Here is a 16020-nt window from a genome sequence, read left to right as displayed (position 1 = left end):
CTGTTACGACTTATGTGCCCGTGAGATGTTCAGTATCTAATATGTGCTCCGACCCACTCGAGTGGGTCACGTGACATCCGCCCTTCAGCGTTGTCCTGTCTCCCTCTTCTGTTTATATTAGCTCCAACCCTACAATCTGTCCTCGTTTCTACGTGACCACGACAATAGAACGCTGTTGAGCTGGGCATATTTGTATTGGTGTTGGAACTGGAGAGAGACTTGATTCCCGCACGACCGTTTTCCTGCTACCTTGTTCTGATCGAGCAATCTTCTTCATGAGCTTCTGCTCTGCCTATAAGCTATATCTGGTTCTAGATCACCTGTAAGTTCCGATTGTCGCGAGGCGCAAGTACGGTATGCAGCTTGACAAAAAGAGAGAATGCGACGCTGTAGCTGCTACTCGAGCTTTCCTTGATCTATGTGTTGGGGCGGCTGTGTACAGCTTATTACAACCGGTAATTGCTCAGGCACCTGGCGAAGACATAATGTAGGCCCATGTGGAGGCGCTCGGGTTTTAGAGCTTAATTCCCCTCAACGCATAAAAGCCGGGACCAGACTCCTTGGATGCTATGGGTGAGTTACAATATTGGCGTAGTACATGCTTCCTTACTCACTAGATCGCGAAGTAATTGCACACGGTAAGATTGTATTGGTCTATTACTCTTCATTACTTGGTCGAGTCTCTGCTCCATTGAGGCGAGACATCCGGTCCACAATGCATTCCTCCATGTCCCCGCACATTCTTAGCAATAAACAGGACCTAGCGACGCTTGAGGTATACCAGAACCTCCCATCTCGATTCGAGATTTCCCTTAGGTTACCAATCAGTCGAAGTTCGTCCGACTCTCATTCACTCCTTGAACTTCAGCAGAGATGAAGACGACTGCAGTCGCCGGACTGCTTCTCGCGTGGTCAACAATCGCCTTCGCAGAACAACAATACGCGGCACAAGTTGGTGCTTACGTCGAGCGGTCAGGCTTGGAACTGGGTTTACAGGATCGGGAAATTGCAGAGAGTATAAACGAGCAGAGTCAACGTTGTGTCACTGTCGTAGCTGCTGATGACCTCCTCCAGGGGACTGCACCACCTACACCGCCACTGCGACACGCGCCATACCGTCGTCGGCGACATGCGCGGCAACGGTAACCCAGACCGTATATCCCGGGTCTGAGGATATCGACCCGTTCATCATCGCCCATCTCCGGGAGTTTGGACAAGAGTTCTGCACGTCTTACAACAACTACACGGCGCCAGTTGTTACGGCGGAGCCCGGAACTGCAACCATCACAGAAACTGCCGCTGTAACTACCGAGGTTGTCACCGCGTCTAGCGTGGTCATTATTACAAGTACGCGAGGAGTGCCAGTCAAGCGTGGCCTCTCAGAGCAGAAGAGAGCTCCGAACAACGATTACGGCATCGTTGTTGAAGATGTGGCAGGGGAGTATGAAAACAAGCCGACGCCGGCCAAGAGGCACGTCCAGAGACACGTCCACCAGACTCCCGTAGCAAACAAGCGGAACAACTACGGCATCATCGTCAAGACCGCTGCCCCGGAGTTCGCGGACAAGCCGTCGCCAGCCAAGAGGAACGTCGAGAAGAGAGAAGTCTCAACACCAGGCCCCATCGCCTCCTTCCCACCCTACCTAATCTCCGAGGCCTGCTCCTCCGTCGCAACCGGCAACATCACCGTCAATCGAACCACTTCCGTCGCCCCTATCACAACTACAGACCGCCCGGTCTCCACCTCCACAACGACCGTCTATACCACAGAAACAGTCCCCGGCATTGTTCTCGCCTCCCCAACGGCCCTTGTAGGCGACACCAACAGCTCCCCCGACAACTACGACGACCAGTCCTACGACCTCGCCCTCCCCTTCGCCATCGGCGCTTACGGCGTCTACAGCGACAACATGTGGCTATCGACAAACGGCTTGATCACGGTAACCATGGAGCGCGACTACAACAACCGGCCCTTACCCGCCGCCGACGTGCCCAGCTTGACCGTCTTCGCGTTCTGGACGGATTTGTACATCCGGCAGGGATATCCGCAGGGGATCTTCTACGAGATTACGGGACCGATGGGGAGCAGGAATCTGACGTTTGAGTTCTATACCACACGGAGGGCGCATTGGGAGGAGTATTATCATTTTACGGTCACGTTTTACGAGGCGGAGCAGGGGATCATTGATTTGAGGTACTACGAGATGAGCGGTGATGGGGTTGTGGGGACGGTTGGGGTGCAGGATCGGACCGGTAGGTCTTCTTTTCGCTTGGCGGGCTCGTGGTGCTAGGAATGATGGGTAATGAGGCTGATGTGCGACTGTGACTACAGCCAACAGGTACCTGCAGTACTCGCACCTGCAGCCGATCGTGTATCCGGGACTGCATCTTCGGTTCGATACGACGGGCACGGATAACGGCACGATTGTTACGCTCTGAAGTTAGACTGGTGGAACTCAACGAGGCGAGAGCGAATGCTGGACGTGGCGATGGAGACGTTGTCGCTCTCTCAACATTATCAGTATAGTAGAGTTTCGCAGATCCGTCTTTAGCACCTCTCGAGGTCTGATAAGGAAGGCCGCCTTATCGCGTGGGATTCCTCAAATTGGCAATGTAATTCCCAAGGGATGCTCTTTGACTATTCCGCATCGTTCTTCATCTCAGATAGATAGTGTCTGCCGCTGCGGCATCGCTGAACTTGGAAGTGTTTATGTTGAGAGCTCGTTACGTGTTCGTCTCCAGCTCGACAGTTCCAGTGGGAGCGCATTCGGTGACGGAAGCAAGGTGTAAGATCACAGGAAACGACCATCATGGTTCCGAAGCCGACTCTAAATCTCCCAGCTCCGCGTGTAATGCAATCCAGCTCAAGCAATCGTTCTTGCGGGGTAGCATAAAACAACAAAACGTGTTGCAGCACGCCAGTTCAGTATCAGGTCTTCCGTAGAACCTCTCAGGGGCCAGATACTACTGGGGAGCGGCAACGATGACAGTGGCCGGTAGCGTGCAAGCACGGTGAACGTGGCAATCGTCAAGAGCGTGAGGGCCCTCGACGTCACGACGAAGAGAGGTTGCTCCTGCTCGACGAGGATGAGGTCTGCCACGGCGTCTCTTCGGCATCGCGAAGCCATATGGACTTCGCCTTCCACCTCCACCAAGCTCTCCACCTAGCCCAAGTCAACACCTGCAGCCTTCATCATGGCCCCAGCGAGCGATCTACTCATGCCAGCCATGGCGAGAGTAATACACAGCTCGCGGCGCCAGCTCTCAGCAAGCAATCGAAGAACACTGGCAGCATTAACCAGCTCCGCCGCCCGCCATCCATCCTCGCCCCACGCCCGCAACTTCTCCATAGGACCGCCCTTCTCCGCCGCGACCCCTGCCAACTCACCCTTCGGCCTCTCCAGCCTCTCTGCCGGAGGAGCACCGCCTTCGTACTTCACACGCCCTTCGCTACCGGCCAACACGATCATCAAGTTCGTGCCACAGCGGACAGCATGGATAGTCGAGCGCATGGGAAAGTTCAACCGGATACTGGAACCGGGCTTGGCCATCTTGGTTCCCTTCATCGACCGGATAGCCTACGTCAAGAGCCTGAAGGAAGCCGCGATCGAGATACCCAGCCAGAGCGCCATCACCGCTGATAATGTCACCCTGGAGCTTGACGGCGTGCTATATACCCGGGTGTTTGACGCTTACAAGGCGAGGTACGGCCGAGCTCTCAACACCAAGTAGGGGCATGTAAGCTGACAAGAACGCAGCTACGGAGTCGAAGACGCCGAATACGCCATCTCCCAGCTCGCCCAAACAACCATGCGTTCCGAAATTGGCCAGCTAACCCTCGACCACGTCCTCAAAGAGCGCGCGAACCTCAACTCCAACATCACCGTCGCCATCAACGAGGCCGCACAAGCTTGGGGCGTGACGTGTCTGCGGTACGAGATCCGAGACATCCACGCACCAGCCGGCGTAGTCGAGGCCATGCACCGCCAAGTCACCGCCGAGCGAAGCAAGCGCGCCGAGATTCTTGAGTCCGAGGGCCAGCGCCAGAGCGCGATCAACATCGCCGAGGGACGGAAGCAGAGCGTCATCCTCGCTTCCGAGGCCCTCAAGGCGGAGCAGATCAACATGGCGAGCGGCGAGGCGCAGGCGATATTGCTGAAGGCGCAGGCGACGGCCCAGGGCATCGACGCTGTAGCTGGAGCAATCGCACAGGGCAGGGAGTCGGCGCAAGGCGCTGTGAGCCTCAGCGTGGCGGAGAAGTATGTCGATGCTTTTGGCAAGCTGGCAAAGGAGGGCACTTCGATCATCGTGCCTGGCAATGTCGGGGACATCGGCGGCATGATTGCTAGCGCGATGGCGGTGTACGGCAAGGTCAGCGAGGGTCAGGCGAAGACGATGGCGGCGAGGGCGCTGGGACCGGGCAGCAATACCAACCCGACTGGTAGTAAGGCTGTTGCTTCGATGGAGGAGCTTGAAAAAGAAGCGCAGCAGCTCCGGGCCAAGACGGATGAGGTGGCGAGGAGTGTGTTGGACGGATTCGATAAGACGACTAAGAAGCACTAGAGGCAGAGCTGGAATGCAGAGCAGGTACTGAAAACGCAGTGGTACAGTTAAAGCGTGGTCTAGGCGTTGTGTTCGCATCAGCGTGAGCATTGTTATTGGCATTGGTGTTTTACAGGGCGTGCATAAAACTGTACAGTCAGGATTCCCACTCATTACCCGGGCAGATGTTAGTGTGTTCAGGTAGCACCAACATCCCTTCATAGCTCTCAAATTTATTCTCTTTACATCCGCCTACTCAATCTATCCAAAGCGACTTCAATCGCCCTCACAATCTCCTCCCCGTTCTCCCACACCTCATCATGCTTCCCCTTCATATCAAGGACCACAAGTTCCTTATCCGCACCGCCCTCCTCAAACCCCTCCTCCCGCAGCGTCTCCACCATCGCATCTCTCTGTCCCCCATCCACAAGCTCATCCTCGCTACTCTGCCCCAACACCACCACGCGCATCCCGCCCCCACCCCCTCCGTCCTGCAGTCTCCCAACCCCATCAGCTGGACTCACCTCCGCCCACTCCCGCTCCTCCTCCCCAAAAGCAGCTTCCACAAACTCGCGATACGCCGGATGCTCATGCGTGCTGACCAACAGCGGGATATCATAGATGCCGCAAACCCCCACGACGGCCGCCGGCAGCGCCTGGCTTCCGCACCCGCCTCGCGGGCTGTGATTTGGTCCATGGCCGGCCATCCTCCGCAGCGCCTGGAACGCGAGGGTCGCGCCACACGAGTGGCCGACGAGGATATACTCGTGGCCCCGTCCCCCCCTCCTGCCAAGGCTGCCGACGTCGTACTCGCGGTCCAGCCACTGCAGCGCCGCGAGCACGTCGTCGAGGTGGTCTGGGTGTCTGGCGTTTCTGGCGGCGTCGTCGGGCCGGCTAGGGTCGGTGGCGTGCGTGGGGTAGGGCGAGAGGCGGTAGTTGAGGGAGGCGAAGCCGGCGATGCGGCAGAGGGTTTCGGGACTGTTGAGCAGGCGGGTCAGGGTTGGCTGGATGGAAGTGGAGGTTATGGCGGGGTCGCGCCAGGCGCCGCCGTGGATGTAGCTGGGGGGCTGTCAGTTGGAGATGTGGGATAAGGTGTGTGGAGCGCGGATTGGAGAGATGGTATCAAGATTGGAAGGGGAGATTGGGGTGCCGGTTGTGTACCGTGATAGCGTGGAGAACTACACAGACTTGGGTTTCTTCGAGTGCTTTGGACAGACTGATTGAAAATCCACGCGGCCTGAGGGATGGTCTGGTAGAGAAGGCTGATGAGTGTTGAAGTAGGGATGAAGACTTGAAGGTGACTGATAGAGATCTCTGTCTGCAGTAACAGGCAAAGAATTCCCAATCCAGTTCAGGTACCAAGAACAAACAACTCGCACACATGTCCTAAAAGGGGGGAAATCATGCAATTGCATCGAAATCCGCTTGAAATCCTGTGCCACCGGTAACAAACTTCAACCCCATACTTTAGAGACAGAACAAAGCTGGAAACGAATATAGCTTCACTTGCTTACTTGACAAGAAACTGTGCACCTACATGACCCAGAATGTCCGGTCGGGCGACGACTCAGTCAACGGCCGCGGGAGACAGATATCTGCCGTCTGGAGGCGAGTTGGCCTGACGGAGTAACCGACCGGTACATCGTTACGAAACTGAGGGAAAGACATTCCTAGAAATGCTGGCGGAAGAGGTTGTAGGTTTTCCAGTACCGAGAATGCAGAATAGTCTGGGAAAACGAATGGAATCGACTACGCAAGGTACTGTTAGGAGCAGCGAGATCCAGTATGGCCAGTTTTTAGGGTAAGTCGCTTGAAGTCGAGAAATATAGCGAGTGAAGATGTCTATTTTAGCGTCCTCTAACCAGCTGCTACGCACCAGCCGGGGCACACCTCCTAAAAACGTAGTATCCGTCGGCTTTTCCAGAGAACAACGCGATTCGAGCGCGTCGATCGAAAAGGAATTCGATTAGCAAGGCGCTGCAGAGCGAGACGATCCGGAAGAGCGTCAGTTAAGCGGGACATCGATCGAGGTGAAAGCTTTTCGGGAAGAGAGGCATCTAAGAAGCGTCCAAGAGACGTTGCAACCTTGTAGCGGAGGTGCGAGTCCTTCCAAGCCCACCAGGATTCAGAGTAGAAACACAGCATCTGCACCAGATAGGCTAGGCGGTACTGTCTCCGTATCATCTAACTATACAGTGGTATCATTCCATATGCTACAAAGCCCACGCACTAAGCGGAGATGCTACACTCAAAGCCCCTCTCACAGAAACCTTCTCATACAAAACAAGCCTCCTCAACACCTATCTAAACCTCCCTTTCTGCAGCCGTCTCGCTCCTAATCGGCCCTTCTTCTCCCTTCGCAATCCTCATCGCCCTCTGCTCCTCCGGATAATACAGCACAAACCGCCTCATCCTTTCCGCAATCCTCGGATCCAGGGTTACCGGATCAAGCCACACGCTCTCCCTCTCCCCCGCCTCCCTCTTCCTAACACTCTTATGCCATTCCTCCTCCTCTTGCCTCAGCAACCCCTGCTGCTCCCAGCTCTCGCCCTGCCCAGAAGCCGCGTCGCTGACGCCGACCGTCTCACCCTCACCAGCGCCCACAGCCGCATTCTCATGAACCTGGTAGTACGGCCTGTTATACGCGAGCACGGCGGCGGCGACATCCCGTCCGATGTCGTCGGCGAGGACGCGCCGGTGCAGGAAGCGGTATATGCGGAGCGGGGTGTTCCGGAAACCGAGGATGTGTGGGAGGGGGATCGTGTTGGAGGGAGGGAACTCGGAGGGGAGGTTTGGAGAGGGCGTTGCGGCGGAGTAGTCGGAGGGGTAGATGAAGGGGGGTGGTTGTTTTCGCTTTGCGGGTTTCGCTTCTTCTTTGGGGGGCTCTTGTGCTGGTGGTGTGGTTGTGGAGTCTGTAGGTGGCGAGGGAGCGGTGGGAGAGGCGTCGTCGGTTGGTTGGGAGGGAGTGGAGGAAAGGATATCGGTGGGTGCTGGAGATTGGCTGTCGGTGGGTGCTGGGTCCAGTGTGGCTTCTAGTGAAGGCTGCTCTTCTACCGGCGGTGGAGGCGCGTCAAGCGGACCTAACCACCCCTCGTGTAGGCCCCTAACGTATTCCTTCCATGTGTGTCTCCCCACCACTATATCCCCCTGAACGCCCTCCTCATCCGTGAACCCTGCCCTCTCCCTCGTCTGCCGCACAACAAGCTCCTCATCTTCTTCCAGGGGCTCCTGACTAGGCTCCCCCTTCATCTTCCGGAGCTTCCGTATCCTCTCCGCCAGCCCAGCTCTTACGTCTCCCTCTCTCCTGCCCTCCACAACGTCCCAGTCCAGCGCCGCCGCGACGAGGATCGGCTTGATGTACTCGTGGAAGTGCTCACGGGCAACCAGGAGCCCGTCAGTCGGAGGCGCAGAGAGGTAGATCACGACCTTCCGCCTCAGCGCGCTGGTCGGTAAGGGTTCCTGGGACAGATGCGACACCAGATCGCACCACTTCTTCTGCACGCGCTTTTTCTCCCGCCGGTCGTAGACGAGCGCCGCGGTCCAGGAGCCGGTGATGGTGAGGAAGATCATCCAGTTGCGGGAGGGGAGCTTGAAGCGGAAGTTTGGGAGGCCTGTAGAGCTGCATGAGCTTATGACATTATGTAGCAAACCGTAGCATGAACCTACCCATCATCCGGAAGACAGGATTGCCTTGGGGTTTGGGGGCTTTTGCTGCAGCTTCTGCCGCTGAACCAGCAACCCCAGCTTGCGGAACGCCCGCATGTTTACTGGTGTCTGCCATGATGGCCGCTGGATCCTCAACCCGGAACAGCTATCCGTTGGAACGAAAGTGATTCGAAACTTTTGTCAAGCCATCGAGATATCCGGCCGGCCAAACCCCGGCAGAATTTCTCGACATCTCGAAGCTCACCTCCGATCGCCCTCCGCAAGCCTACACACTCAAGCAACACAATGCGACCCGCCTTCCGAATAGTGGACACCGTCCGCGGGCAATTCGCCCTCGGCACCAAAGAGATCTACCTGTCCGTCCCCATCCCCCTCCCACTCCCCATCCTCCCACCTATCCGCCCTCCAATCCTCCATACTAACCCTCCCAGACCAACCTTCACGATAACCCTCCTCCGCAGCTCCTACCTCCCCCCGACCTTCGCGAAATTCATGGTCCCCCTGAACCTCAACAAGCTCGACCTCCGGGACTACCTCTACAACGCGTACGGCGTCAAGGTGCTCAGCGTGCGGAGTTTCGTGGCCCAGTCGCCCGTGCGGCAGGACAAGCCGGACGCAGAGCGGCCGAAGCCGCGGAAATGGTACCGAGAGCGCGCGAAGAAGTACATGGTTGCGGAGCTCGAGAGGCCGTTTGTGTGGCCGGATGTGCCGGAGGACTTTTCGCCGTGCGTGGTTCTCCTGTCTATCTCTCTCGTTTGATTAGTCGCTTCACAGGCGCTGGGTGGCGGATACGCGGCTCGGAAGTATCAATTGCGGAATATGCTGACAGGAGATACCCTACAGATGGGACAAGGAAACTCACGACGCCGCCGAAAAAGAACAGGAAGCTTTCCGAGAGACCATGATGCCCGACGCCTCGACCCGGGCCCCCGGCGGGCGGGATACGTTGGCAGAGCAAGCACGACGATTGCTCGAGGGCAAGGAGCGGTGGCAGCCGACGTGGCAGGCGCTGGAAGGCAAGAAGAACGCCGAGCCCCGAGCATGATCCGCTGTTGCCTCCGGGCACGCCACGGGCGGTGCCGATCACAGAGGCGCTTCCTAAGGATGGGGGTTGGTGATGGTGGCATCATAGTCCCTCTTCCGGTTTGAGTCGTGGATATACTAGGCAGCGTGGGGTTGGGGTTGTGTAACATTATGGGAGCAGATGAGGGTTGTAAAGGTCGGCCCATTCCTATCGTCGAGCGTTCCCAATCGCTTAGGTATTTGGGAAGTTGTAAATCATGTCACATCCCCGATTGCAGGGGAAAGGGAATCCCGACAAGCGTGGGGTGCAGTTTGTTGGCGAAGGTCTGCGGCTTTGTAAAGTCTGTATCCGTAGTTGCTAGATAGAAGCCCTTAGCTGGATGGAATCCGTATACCTAGGGATTGGAGCTCGCCTAGTAAAGTTGTCGACTGTGCTCCCCTGGGAAGTCGTTCATAATTGCTTTGTTGTTGGGTGGCCCTGCTTGACATTCAACCATTCGACAGCACGCTGCGGCCCAAGCATCACGCCTCCGCTCCCGATCCGGTCAAGAACGGCGAGATTCATCGTCCTTGATCGGATATCGTCTATTGAAACATTGCAGTCATGAGGAAATTTCGCGCATCACATAATGGACAAGGGTTCACATCACAGCATAGTCAGGCGGTGAGTCTCAGGAGATAATATTGTTTAATGCTCGCCAGTGTTGTGTTCCGGCTATCTACTACGATACACATGTGCTGCTACCAATCGTCAGCGACCCGAAAACAGGAATTGCCGAGAACGAGCACGAGTTGAGTTCGAAATATCAGTTCTCCAAGGTGATGTTTGTTTCTTCAAAGAAATCTCAGGAAGAACACAGCGAATCATTGGGTTCATCAGATGGAAGAAAAAGGGACAATAGGGACAGCACATACCGTTGTGAGACGCATACCCAAGCCAGACGCACACTGCCTTTACCTACTTCAAACCCAGGCCCGGTTAGCGTGGATTCGTAACCGAGGTGAATAACGCTTTTTGATGTGTGTGAAAGCAAAGCGAATAACCATCTGCAATCAGGCTTAAGCCTTCAGTCAGCAAATGCGCGGACAAAGTTCGGTCGGAGCGGAGTATACCTCATTAAATCAGAATTTTCAGTGTTGTGCGTTCATGCCGGACTGCCCTCGTTACAAGGCAGCCCGCTCAAACAGTGTGAATAGTGATCATCATGTAAAGGATGGCCTGCTGGTGTAAAGGAAAGCGCTCATGTGGTATTTACCTACTCCGGCAACGAATTAGCAAGGTGGTGTGGGAACGATGCCGTGTGCCGCATGAAGATATGGCAGTATCAGCCATTGACAATCTCAACAAGTACTTCCTCCACCTGACGCCCACGAGGTTTGTACGCCCCGCTGTTTGCGGACGCCAGACGAGGAGTACACAGTCTGTCCGCCTGTCGAAAACATTCCTCATGTGGTATGCCGGGTAGCATGGGCTGGGGCTGGAGTCGAGGAGGGTAAGTACCTGGTTCGACAACTTCGTCAGCTTAGTGATACTAAACAGTGTTGAGATACAGAGGCAAAATTGAGGAAGCAATGTCAGACAAGGCTGAAACTAATTTGACGGGTTCGACAGTATATGTTCAGATTGAGGAATGCCTTTCCGTGTCACTTGATCATCACGCTAAACGAGAGGATAAGAACCAGAGAATAAGCGTACCTTTATTGTGTGGCACGGCCCGCTGAAGGACGAAGCATTGCGTACAAGCTAGAGCGGGCCGTGTGGTGCGTTGCAGCGCGTCTTGAGGCGTCGGACGGTAATTCAGAACCGGGCCCTGAACAAGTGGTTAGCTTGTGCAACAAGAACAGCATGGAAGATGTTCAGTTGAACCGCAAGAGTCAGATTAATTCTAGAGTTTGATGGTCCTTCACGACGCTATAGGATTTGGATTGTTCGTGTAAAGTAATCATCCTTCTGTGCGGCCTGTAAAGAGACACTGCCAAAGGACTTACTCAATTTGGCTGCGCGAACCGCAGCTGATCGCTATCGAAAGTCCATGAAGCGCGGCGTGTGTGGTCCTGCCACGATCAAGAAGCCAGTGTGTGCTGAAGAAGAGGTGGACACCTGGGCAGTTTGGAAGCTTGGAGCTCTGAGGTTGAAGAAAATTAACGAAGAGCCGCTAAGTAGCGTCGGCAATTGCCGAGAGGGCTTGTGCCTCCGGTCTCCACACACGCGACATGGAAGTACTTGCAGGGACACCTCTTCAAAACGGGCAGTAAATACAAAACATGTATACATAGTCGCCAACGCTCAGTAAGGTACTAACGATTGCGCGTAACATTGCGCCCGACCCAGAAATTTGCCAAAAGAAGTGCAAAACATCTCACAACCTGGCCTCCTCCCCGCCCAACCCCTTCGACACAAAAGTCCCAAAGTACTGGTTCAGCGCTTCGACCGTGCCTGCACCTTCCACAAGCTTGACCACACACCCAACATACCCATCCGGCCTCACAACCACCACACCGCCCCTGTCCTCGCTCAACCCCATCTTCCTATGCGCCGCGGCCTTAGTATCCGACGGCAGCCGCGGATCCCAGACATCATCAGAGTAGACATGGTCTCTATACCTCTTGAGCGTCTCCGGGAGCTGCTCCGTAACATCCGCGACGTCGGCGCGGCGGGCGCTCGCAAAGGTAAGAGCGAGGGTGAAGAAGTGGGTATGCGGGTTGTGGCGCTCGTGGAAGGACACGCTGTCCTTGTCTGCGCGGGCGAAGGCGGAGTAGAAGGAGCGCGGGGCGGTGAGGTGGGAAGAGAAATCCTCGAGCGCCTTCTTCGTGACGCGGAAGTCGCCGCAGAAGACGTAGAGCCGGAAGGAACCGTTTACCGGGATCTCTTGCTCAAGGTGCACAATGTTCGCGTCGACGACGCGGGTCACGGTCGCTGGGGTGAGGATGCGGCCGGGGCGCTGGGTGGTTTCGTACTTGGTATGCGAGAGGAAGAGCGGGTGTTGGGCCGGGTGGGACGGGGACCAGTTGTAGATGTTTGCGTTGTAGGCGACGCCGTAGCCGGAGGTGAACTCGCAGGATTCTTTGAAGACTTTGACGAACTCGTTCTCTTCGATCGGCTGGTTGGTGCTGCTCGCGCTACCGACCTCGCCCGCTGAGGGCAGGCGCTGCGAGAAGAGCTTGGCGTATTTGGCATCGAAGTTCAGTAGGTTCTCAGCGATCAGCTTGCGCTCGGACTCGTAGGTCTTGAGGATGCTGCGATCTGCGAAGCCGGCTTCGACGTGGTGGATCTTCCAGGCGAGGTTCTGCGCATCGAGGAACGCGGTGTTCATGCCTTGGCCAGCCTTAGGCGAGTGCGTGTGGCAGCAGTCGCCGCCCATGAAGACGCGCTCATCAAGGGTGTAGCGTTCGGCGATGCCTTGGCCGATCGGGTACACAGAGAACCACTCTACTCGGTCCCATTCGATGTAGTAGGGTTTCAGAATCTTCTTAGCGGTCGCCTGCACCTCTGCCTCGGTTGCTGTTTTCCGCGGATTCCAGTCTTTGTCTGTTGAGGATGCGATTTGGATGTATAGGCGCACCATGTTTGCTTCTCGTGGGATGACCATGATGGAGCCGGCGTCCGAGTGGATAGTGCATTTCATCTATGCCGAAGTTTAGCGCTTGCTGTAGATAGATCTGAAGGCAGACTCTTACCTTGATATCCGGAAAGTCTGTTCGCACTACACCGTCCATAACACCCCAAACATGCGCGATCGGGTCCTTGTGGTGTATCTTGACACCCAGCTGCTCACGGATGAAGCTCCTCGCACCTTCTCCGCTGAAAAGGTACTTGGTGCGCATCGTCTCCGTCTCCTCACCGTTCACGTGCTTTATGCTGACTTCGATAGGATATGTCGAATCCTTCCCATCATTCTTGAACCCAGTGATACTCCAGGGCCTCTGCACCTTCACGCCGTTCTTCTCCATATCCTCTAGGAACACCCTTTCGATCAGGCCTTGGTGCAGCAGCGTTGTGAAGGGGTATCTCGCATCGATGAACTTCGGACAGCTCGCCCAGGTGCCAGTCCTGTGGATGCCGTTCTTCGAGGGATCCCAGAAGGCAACTTCGTAGACTTTCGCAGGCTCATGCGCCATAATTGCACGCTTGAGGCCCATGTTTCGCAGGAAGTCGAGCGAGCGCGGTTGAATGCCGTCGGCGCGACCGGTTGGTGTGGGCCCTGGCCGATTGTCGACATGCTTGATCTTGTAGCCCCATCTTCCAAGGCAGGTCGAGAGCACCAGGCCGACGGGCCCGGCGCCGACGATTACTATGTCGTAGTTTTCCATTGTTTGAAGCTGACAGAGGGAAGGAAAGGGGAGCTCGTAATGCGGGGTGGTAGAGCGGGCTCAATGCTAAAGACAACAAGTAAAGGTTGAGGTATAGGCTATGGAAACAGGTAGTTGAACACAAGCTGAGGTGTTTCACAGTATTGAGTGGGTAGAGGGTAATGCGAAGAAGACTGAGAGAGATAAAGGCAGAACAAGAAACAGCAGAGACAGGAGGCAGGTAAAGTAGGAAAGCTCACAGCGCCCGACCCGAAGATCCATCATCGCGGCGCACACTTACGGCAGTGGACTCGAGCTTGCGATCTACGACTGGTAGCGAATAGCGTCCGACGCCAATGTGTAAACTAGTGGGTTGCGGAGGGGCTGACGGTTGACGCTGACGTCGGGTCATGTTTTCGGGAGTGGTGCGGTTGGTTGGCGTGGGCGAATCTGGGGTAAAGCGTACCAAGCTTTCTGGCCCCTGTCTGCCGACATGCCTTCCGCGGCAATTGGCACCCCGCCTCATGCAAAGAACTGCGTGAGAAACCTTGCTGATGGAGGAAGGCGAGATATCTCCGAGCACGATGTTCTCAGCTCGCAGGATAGCCATGATTCCGTCAACAATCAACTGCTTCGGGATGCCCCCTAGGATGTCTTCGTGTACATCAAGCTCTCCAGCTTCAAGCCCGACGTGGACTGGACGGGATACCTGAAGTTCGATGCATCGGGATGTGGAGGAGAGTTGTTGTCAAACTCACTTGCAAGCTCTAGCATCGCCGTAGATATGTACCGTACAGCAATCTCCATAGCTCCTTATAAGATGTCCTACACCGTGCAGACTCCCTGGCCGTGCTCCTTTGTGTGCGTGTAGCTCCAGCACCACCATGTCCTCCCCCAGTCTCACCCTTTCCACCCTCCCCACCTTCCTATCAACCCACATCTACCTCCTCCCCCTCGCCCCCCTCTTCACCTACATGCTCTACCAACTTTTCTTCTCCCCCATCTCCCCCATCCCAGACCCCCTTCCCGCCTCCCTAACCCGCCTATGGCTGACCTACCAGTCCTGGGCCGGCTCCATGCCCCAAACAATCCTCTCCCTCCACCGCAGCCACCGCCCCTCCGAACTCAACGTCGCCGATCTGTCCGCTATCAAGAGAATCTACGGGCCCGGCACCAAGTTCCGTGTGGCAGGGGCATCGAGAGTTCGACTTGTTTGCGGAGACAGACGAGGGGGTCCATGGGGCGCAGCTGCGGCTGGTGAGCCGGGCGTATGCGATGGAGAGTTTGAGGGATTTGGAGGCTTATGTGGATGAGAGTGTGAAGGCGTTTTGGGGAGGATGGGAGACGGAGCGGATCGGATAGGAAGGAGGTGGTGGATTTGGGGAATTGGGTGCAGTTGTTTGCGTTTGGTAGGCTGTCCTGTGGTTTCTTTTTGGTAGCTTATGGGGCGAAAGCAGTGGGTGCTCACGTGAGGGTGTAGATGTGATTGGCGAAGTCACGTTCTCCCGATGCTTCGGGCTCATGGACGTCGGTGCGGACGATGGCTCGTTCAAGCAGATTGAGGGCGCGCTCAGGTCCGCGGCGTGGATCGGCCAAGTCCCGTGGCTTTACTGGGCTCATGGTTTCCTGATGCCGTACATTGGGAACTGGCTTGGGATTACTGCTCGACATGGAAGTTTGCGCAGCTTTGCCATGAGCGAAGCTGAGAGTTGGAAGGATCGTGGAACGGACCGGAAAGACATCCTCAGCAAACTCTTCGTCGTGCAGAAAGAGAAGCCTAGTGAGTTCAATGACAACGCGGTCGTATCAATGGCGACGTCGAACAACTTTGCCGGTTCGGACACGACTGCTATCTCGACAAGAGCGATCATCTACTATCTCCTGAAGAACCCGCAATACAAGCGAAGACTCGTGGATGAGATCGATGATCTCCGCCGCCAAGGCAAACTCGGCGATCCTGTGAAAGCTGGAGGAAGCGGACAATATGCCATATCTGCAGGCTATCATATACAAAGCACTCCGCCTGAATCCCGCAGTGGGTATGTCTCTTCCGCGCGTGGTGCCCGCCGGCGGTTGCGAGATAGGTGGACGCCACATCCCAGCTGGTACAGTCGTAGGAGTGAACCCGTGGGTGGCACACCGCAATATGGAAGTATTTGGCGAGGACGTTGAATCCTTCCGACCAGACAGGTGGCTAAAGGAAGACGCCGGCGACATAAAGCGATTCTTCTTTGCTCTTGGGAGCGGTGCACGGATGTGCTTGGGACGGAATATCAGCTGGATCAAGATGAGCAAGTTGATTCCAACTTTGTGCATGCACTACGAGTGGTGTTAGCAGAGCCAGAAAAGGAGTGGACAGTGAAGCGCTGGTGGTTTGTTATGCAGGAGGGTATTCATGTGAAGTTGAGGCGAAGAGACAAGAGCTTATCTTAGGTACTCAGAACGGCAATACAATCAGATCGCCAACTTACAGAATTGCTTTAAGCACCACTGAAACTT

The 16020-nt window shown here is 55.8% G+C and overlaps 7 protein-coding genes across 7 annotated transcripts; 4 read left to right on the top strand and 3 right to left on the bottom strand.

The window, feature by feature from the left end:
- Positions 1-873: 873 nt before the first annotated feature.
- Positions 874-2439, top strand: W97_00399 (uncharacterized protein; the record flags this gene model as incomplete). The annotated part of the gene is made up of 3 exons (XM_007778314.1): positions 874-1015; positions 1075-2253; positions 2333-2439. 3 exons carry the CDS (start codon positions 874-876, stop codon positions 2437-2439), a joined length of 1428 nt encoding a protein of 475 aa, XP_007776504.1.
- A 756-nt stretch (positions 2440-3195) lies between these two features.
- W97_00398 (uncharacterized protein) lies at positions 3196-4563 on the top strand (the record flags this gene model as incomplete). Its single annotated transcript, XM_007778313.1, has 2 exons — positions 3196-3704; positions 3759-4563. The coding sequence occupies 2 exons, from the start codon at positions 3196-3198 to the stop codon at positions 4561-4563; spliced, it is 1314 nt and encodes a 437-aa protein (XP_007776503.1).
- A 221-nt stretch (positions 4564-4784) lies between these two features.
- On the bottom strand, positions 4785-6210 carry W97_00397 (uncharacterized protein; the record flags this gene model as incomplete). The annotated part of the gene is made up of 2 exons (XM_007778312.1): positions 4785-5601; positions 6080-6210. 2 exons carry the CDS (start codon positions 6208-6210, stop codon positions 4785-4787), a joined length of 948 nt encoding a protein of 315 aa, XP_007776502.1.
- A 636-nt stretch (positions 6211-6846) lies between these two features.
- Positions 6847-8323, bottom strand: W97_00396 (uncharacterized protein; the record flags this gene model as incomplete). Its single annotated transcript, XM_007778311.1, has 2 exons — positions 6847-8153; positions 8209-8323. The coding sequence occupies 2 exons, from the start codon at positions 8321-8323 to the stop codon at positions 6847-6849; spliced, it is 1422 nt and encodes a 473-aa protein (XP_007776501.1).
- A 170-nt stretch (positions 8324-8493) lies between these two features.
- Positions 8494-9253, top strand: W97_00395 (uncharacterized protein; the record flags this gene model as incomplete). The annotated part of the gene is made up of 2 exons (XM_007778310.1): positions 8494-8933; positions 9052-9253. The coding sequence occupies 2 exons, from the start codon at positions 8494-8496 to the stop codon at positions 9251-9253; spliced, it is 642 nt and encodes a 213-aa protein (XP_007776500.1).
- A 2338-nt stretch (positions 9254-11591) lies between these two features.
- On the bottom strand, positions 11592-13542 carry W97_00394 (FAD monooxygenase; the record flags this gene model as incomplete). The annotated part of the gene is made up of 2 exons (XM_007778309.1): positions 11592-12857; positions 12910-13542. 2 exons carry the CDS (start codon positions 13540-13542, stop codon positions 11592-11594), a joined length of 1899 nt encoding a protein of 632 aa, XP_007776499.1.
- An 863-nt stretch (positions 13543-14405) lies between these two features.
- Positions 14406-15856, top strand: W97_00393 (uncharacterized protein; the record flags this gene model as incomplete). Its single annotated transcript, XM_007778308.1, has 3 exons — positions 14406-14778; positions 15002-15560; positions 15712-15856. 3 exons carry the CDS (start codon positions 14406-14408, stop codon positions 15854-15856), a joined length of 1077 nt encoding a protein of 358 aa, XP_007776498.1.
- Positions 15857-16020: the final 164 nt, after the last annotated feature.

This window comes from Coniosporium apollinis (assembly GCF_000281105.1).
Source record: "Coniosporium apollinis CBS 100218 chromosome Unknown supercont1.2, whole genome shotgun sequence".
NCBI lineage: Eukaryota > Fungi > Ascomycota > Dothideomycetes > Coniosporium > Coniosporium apollinis.
This window is presented reverse-complemented; position numbering and strand designations above follow the sequence as displayed.